The sequence below is a fragment of the Pristiophorus japonicus genome, chromosome 12 (genome assembly GCF_044704955.1).
Source record: "Pristiophorus japonicus isolate sPriJap1 chromosome 12, sPriJap1.hap1, whole genome shotgun sequence".
Lineage (NCBI taxonomy): Eukaryota > Metazoa > Chordata > Chondrichthyes > Pristiophoridae > Pristiophorus > Pristiophorus japonicus.
This window is the reverse complement of record NC_091988.1, coordinates 184384312-184391068: the sequence shown is the minus strand read 5'-3', so window position 1 is coordinate 184391068 and position 6757 is coordinate 184384312. Positions and strand designations below refer to the sequence as shown.

Here is a 6757-nt window from a genome sequence, read left to right as displayed (position 1 = left end):
GGTACGAAAGTATTACACGTATTTTAAGGCAAGGAAGTGGCTAAATACCTACACTGCATTTTAACTATTGAAGTAAGAAACGCGGAGTGTGTTGGTAAAAAGAAAGACTTGCATTTAAATAGCGCCTTTCACGACCACCGGACGCCTCAAAGCGCTTTACAGCCAATGAAGTACTTTGGAGTGTAGTCACTGTTGTTACTGTAATAGTAAAGCTCCCGTCCAGAAGAGTCCCAACTTTCAATTCCAGTATCTTCAAACTCGTCTGCACTGTATTAGAACATCTTGGCTGGCTTTCGGCCTGATGGTGGATGGAGCACAGGTCAGAGGCGAAAGATATGGGCAGGACCATTCTCACTTTGTAAAATCTCTCTCCTGTCGGCTGGATTCATAACCCTATGGGTAGATACCAGGAGATAGGGTAGATACCAGGAGAGAGGAGAGTCTGCTGGACAAAACTGCACTGTAGCTAGAATCATAGAATGGTTACAGCCCTTCGACCCGTCGAGTCCGTGTCAGGACTGTGCAAGAGCACCTCAGCTAGTCCCACTCCCCCGCCCTTTCCCCGCAGCCCTGTCATTATTTTCCCCTTCAGGTATTTATCCAATTAGATGTAAGCAATGTGTCTGATTGTAATGATAATTTATGTGTTTCTTACCCACACTGACAAGAGCAAGAGAAAACAAATTGAGGTTAAGGGGCATTTAATTTATTTTGTATGGCTGAAGGGGTTACTTGAAGCAGACAAGTGCAGGACATATCATAAATGGACTTCCGTACGATAGAGTTTCTAGAACCAGGAGCTGGTCAGCACTTAGAAACTGTTCCATTAATCCCCGTCTTTCGAGAGAGCGCAACATCAAGGGGAAGGCGGAAGGTTGCTGTGTCGTGGTGCAGAAGGAGGCGGTACTGGATTTGATCAGATCTCATTGTTTATAAAACTGTCTGCACCTCCCAAACAAGAAACTTGACCTTTCAGTATATGTCGATTTCACGAAAAGCCGGTCGCGAAGTTGCCCAGTTCCACTTGGCATCTCGGTTGGATTCAAGCAACAAGTGAATGAATCGAAATGATCGCGACCACGCTGCTCACTTTAGGGTAAAGCTGCCGGAATCTCGATAAATAATCCACAATGCTATTCACTCTGGCGAAATAGCAATTTAGCTCTCTTTTGACGTTTGAAAACGGGAAAACACGGAGTCGCCGTTTCAAGTCAAGCAGTGAATTCTCTGACATTGTTTAGACTGGCCGGGGCGATCGATTACTGTCCGCACAAGCGAGGACCTCTCCGGACTGCTGACTATCGAGAAAGCCTTGAGCCCAATCTCGACCTTTTCACGCCGGGTAAAGCCAAGCGCCCTTGAGGAAAACGCCAGGCAGAGATTCTCCTTGCAGAAGCTGCTGTATTCCTGGAGTAGTGTGGGTCGTGAGTACATCTCACATCGTGGGCAACAAATATTAATTTTAGTGTATATATATTTTAAAAAACAATCTTCTCAATCTGCCCATTTATTCCGGTCCAGTCCTCCCCGCTCGGCGCGTCACCTTCCGAGGTAAGATACTTGTGACGGGGCGGGGGAGGACAACCCAGATATAAAGAGAGCGCTGGTTCATTCAGCGGCAGCTATTCCATCCCAACATTGGAATCTTACTGAACGCTCAGTCCTGCCCAAGACTTCCCTTCTCCCCCCCCCCCCCCCTCCCCCGCCAACCATCAGTAAACCATATCTGTATATAGAGATAACATGAGCCTTGTCGTGAACTCCAGCTTGGAAAAGAGCAATGCTTTGAATGGTGACAACCTCCAATCGGACGATTATCCAGACAGCAATCGCACCAATGTGGTCCCAGCAGCCGAGGACAGCGATCTGGACGTGAACACTGATGTGTATTCCAAAGTGGCGGTCACCCTGATCTACATCGGCCTCTTTCTCTTCGGCTGCCTGGGCAATTCCATCACCATGTACACGCTGGCGAGGAAGAAGACTTTGCAGAACTTGCAGAGCACCGTGCACTACCACCTGGCCAACCTGGCGTTCTCTGACCTCCTCATCCTCCTGCTCTGCATGCCCATCGAGCTCTACAACTTCATCTGGGTCCACCACCCCTGGGCGTTCGGGGACGCCGTGTGCCGGGGCTACTACTTCCTCCGGGACGCCTGCACCTACGCCACGGCTCTCAACATCGCCAGCCTGAGCATCGAGCGCTACCTGGCCATCTGCCACCCCTTCAAAGCCAAGACCCTGATGTCAAGTAGCCGGACCAAGAAGCTGATCTCCGCCATCTGGTTCCTGTCCTTCCTGCTGGCCACTCCGATGATATTCACCATGGGAGAAAAGTACGCCAACAGCGTCCCCGATCCGGATGACTTGATCTGCACCACTATAGTCGAAGAATCGACTGTTAAAACAGTCATCCAGGTAAGTACCTCGCTGTGCAATTTACAGTACTCCAGTGGCCAAGCAAATGTTCTATTTAATGGTGCTTTCTCTGTGTTGTGACTATTTAATTGGAGTTAGTTTCTGAATTGTTTCATTTTGATGGTATAGCTTTCTTAGAGACACGCTCATCGAAAGCGGGAGCCAGCAGCAGCCTTCAAAGTGGGAAGTGAATATTCCCCGAGTAGGAAGCGGCATTCAGAGATACCTGGGGGTTGGGAGCAGGATTTGGGACTGGGAGGGACAAGTATGCACAGTGGGCAGTGGCTGGCTCGACAGGGGAGCACTCCCAACGGAAGGAAAATTGGCAAGAAAGACTTGCATTTATATAGGGCCTTTCTGCCGCCACCGGACGTCTCAAAGCGCTTTACAGCCAATGAAGTACTTTTGGGGTGTGGTCACTGTTGTAATGTGGGAAACGTGGCAGCCAGCTTGCCCATAGCAAACTCCCACACACAGCAATGTGATAATGACTAGATAATCTGTTTTATGTTGATTGAGGGATAAATATTGTCCAGGGCACCAGGACACCCCTGCTCTTCGTCGAAATAGTGCCATGGGATCTTCCACCTGAGAGAGCAGCTCGGTTTAAGGCCTCATCCGAAAGACACAGCACCTCCACAGTGCAGCACTTTCTCAGCACTGCACTGGAGTATCAGCCTAGATTTTTGTGTTCAAGTCCCTGAAGTGGGACTTGAACCCACAACCTTCTGGCTCAGAGACGAGTGTGATATCCACCTTTTTTTTAATTAATATTTATTGAACATTAAGAACATTTACAACATCGTGATCATTCCATTGTATCGTACAAATCCATTCCGCCCCTCTGCACGGCCATTCCTCCAATACATTAACCTCAAAACCTGAAGTTTAATTTGTCTCCTGTAACATATAATAATCTATTTTACTTTACAAACTGGTTATAAAATACTATCTTTAAATTATCTGCTGAATAAAACATCCACAGAGCCTTATAATGATCTTTTAGTTTATATTTAAAATACTCTTTTAGGTTTATTCTCCTCCCCGTAAAAATCAGAGCATTCCTTCTTTGCATAATCACAAATCTAGCCAAACTGAACATTAAATTAATTGCCACTCCACTAGACTTGGGCAGACTCTCCTGCAATATCCATCTCAAAATTGAGTCCCATGGGATTCCCATTCTTGCTCTTCGGTCCTCACCCAGCAAGGAAACCTCACACAACTGTCGAACATAGTACGTAAAATCCTTTAATTGTGGAAATAACATCAGCAAATGGGACAGAGTCTCATCCCACATCCAACACATTCGCCCAATCTTACATAAGATTATCATGGTAAAAATCCAGTTATGAACCAATTTGAAATCCAGTTCAATCCACTCTGGACATTTAAAATTCACCCACACTCCCTTCCAAATCCTGTTGAAGTCCAGTTGAGGGTATACATTCTGCCAAAACTCCTGACCAGCAGGTGTCTTAAATCTCCATTTTCTAAATACCCCATAGAAATCTCGAGTATTACAGGTGTCAAATTGGACCAGCTCCTCCCCTTTCTCCAGCAGAAAGCTTGGAAAAGCGGGACGTATTGGGGATTTGTGTATTTATTTCTTCCATCCAATTCTGTGGCATTGCCCTCACAATCTTCTCATACATGATCTTAATTGCTTTTTCCTCTACCTCCTGATCCTCCTCCCAAACCATATCCCTCATTACCGCTTCTGGCAACCAACCTGGAATTACCCTATATAATCCATCTTTCACATATATAATATTAGCTTTTATAAAAGCTGATTAAATAATACCTCTCCTTCAATCTTGATCCATTTGTTCAACAATTAGGGCTGTTCTAAAAATTCCTCAGCATCTTTGGACATAAACTGCACACTTTAAAAAAAATTGGGCCCAAGTGTCTACAACACCCTTATAAAACCTAGGGAGAGGTTTAATCAATTTCAAAAACATATTGTTGTATTCCATATAAAATATTCCCTGTCCTCCTCTCCCACTTAATTTAAAAAAATGCTGGAAACAACTCTTCCAAAACTTGTATTTGACTTCTGCAGAAATCTCTTCACCCATTTAATTCTAAAGGATTTTTTCTTCAAATCAATATCTGGGAAATTGAGTCCTCCTTGATTTTGCTGTCCAATGATGATATTGTAAGCAACCAAGGCTGGTTTCCCTTCCCATAAAAACTTTACACAAACATCTCGGATAGATTTTTCCACCCACTCGGGAATATCCTCCACCGTCAATAAGTACTGTGGTTTAGATAGCAGGAGAGCTGCCATCACTGTCGCTCTTCCTTGCACTTTCAAACACCTTCTTTCCCATCTTCTCAAAATCTTTAACATTTTCATAACCTTTGGTTCCCAATTTAGTCAATCCACTTCATCCCTATCCTTCTTGCACCCCATAATCACCCCAGAACTTCTAAAACCTCCACCACCTTAAAATGACTTTCTTCCAACCCCTCCCCCATACTCCTTCCCACAACCAGGCATTGGGACTTAGTATAATTTATTCTGACTCCTGAAGCTCTACAATACTCCTCCACTACTCCCACAGCTTTCCTCACTGACTCCCCATCTCTCAACATTAAGGTCGTGTCATCTGCATATTGGTGTATTACCAACACCTGCCCAGAACTGGGAACCGCAATCCCGACCATGCCTTGTTCCTTTCGCATCATGTAACCTAATGGTTCTGCTACCAATGTGTACAACAATGGGGACAGGGAACAACCCTGTCTCATTGGAAAATACGTGGATAAAAAACCATTACATTTAACACAGCTAAATGTGTTTGAATAAACAATCCTTATCCACTCAATGAAATTTCCCCCAAAACCAAATGCTTCCAAAACCATCAATAAAAACTCGAGAAACTCTATCAAAGGCTTTCTCTTGATCCGTCTTTAGCACATAAGCTTCCCTCCCACTCTCTTCCATGAATTCGATCGCTTTTCAGATTGAGACCAGAGTCAGCGATGTCCCAACCTATGACTCCATAGGACTGAGGGCAAAACTATCTGCGGCATCACCTCCTTCATACGATTTGCCATAACCCTCGCCAAGATCTTATAATCCATATTTAATAATGTGATGGGCCTCCAATTCTTCAGATGCCTTCTATCCCCTTTATTTTTATAAACTAAGCTTATGATACCTCTCCTCATAGATGGGGCCAGGCTTCCCTCAGTTTTAATCTCCTTAAAAACCTCTAAGACCAATGGACTTAAAATCTCTAAAAATTCTTTATAAAATTCTGCATTTAGTCCATCAGACCCTGGGCTTCCCCCATCTTCATTCCACTTGTTGCTACTTTTAGTTCTGCTAATCCTACTTCTTTGTCACACATGCTTCTCTCATCCTCCTTTAAACCCTCTTCAATAAAAGCACTAACCTTCTCCATCGCCAATTTGGAAATGTCTTCTTTTGTACATAACTCTTGATAAAAGCTACTGGCCATCTCCATGAACTCCGCACTTTCATTAATGATCTTTTCCCCAATCTTCAACTCTTCAATTAATGATAACCTTTGTCACAACTTCTCTTGCTCTAGAAAATATCTAATGCATCTTTCTCCCTCCATTGAACCTTTAGCCTTTGCACGGAGAATTGCCCCCTTGCAATTTTAAGCTTGCAATAATTCCCACTCTTCCTTTAAAACGTTCCACTTAGTCTCTCCATCAACTGCTTTACAAATATCTGTAAAACTTCTGTTTATATTCTCTTCTTGACGCCGGTTAGCTGTTACTCTTTCTTACCCATAACGTACCGAAAAAACTTTTACCTCATATTTGAAATTGTCCCACCATAAAAGTTCCTTCCGAGCATTCTTTATTATATTTAAAAGCCCTTCTTTAAAAGCAATTTCTTTCAGGTACTGATTGTTTAAAATCCACACCCCTGGACCGATCTTAACTCTGCTGTTTCTAATTTTAAGAACCAAAGCCGAGGTCACTAAAAAAATACTTTTTTATAATAAATCTCCATCAGCTCAGAACTTAACCCTTCCTGCATTAACACAAAATCTATTCGGCTCTGTTTTAAAACATCACTCACACAACCTCTACGGGAGAACTCCCTTTCTATGGGGTTCTGATCCCTCCATAAATCTCTCAAATTTAAATTTGTCATCATTTTTACAATCATCTCCCTGGAGTTATCATCCTTAAAGGTCATCTGGGCTGAAATGTCCATCCGAGATAAAAAATACATTAAAATCCCTCACTATACAAGGGTTTTCTGCCTCTGCCACTTCTGTGAATAACCACCGAAAAAACTCACGCGCTTGCAATGGTCATTCGGCGCATAGATATTAAAGCGATCACA

The 6757-nt window shown here is 43.6% G+C and overlaps 1 protein-coding gene across 1 annotated transcript in view; it reads left to right on the top strand.

Annotated features, from left to right (window-relative positions):
- The first annotated feature begins 1743 nt into the window (after positions 1-1743).
- Positions 1744-6757, top strand: part of ntsr1 (neurotensin receptor 1 (high affinity)) — a 75107-nt gene continuing 70093 nt past the window's right edge. The window contains exon 1 of the mRNA XM_070895092.1: positions 1744-2418. Within this exon, the coding sequence (XP_070751193.1) occupies positions 1744-2418 (675 nt within the window). The remainder of the gene's footprint in view (positions 2419-6757) is intronic.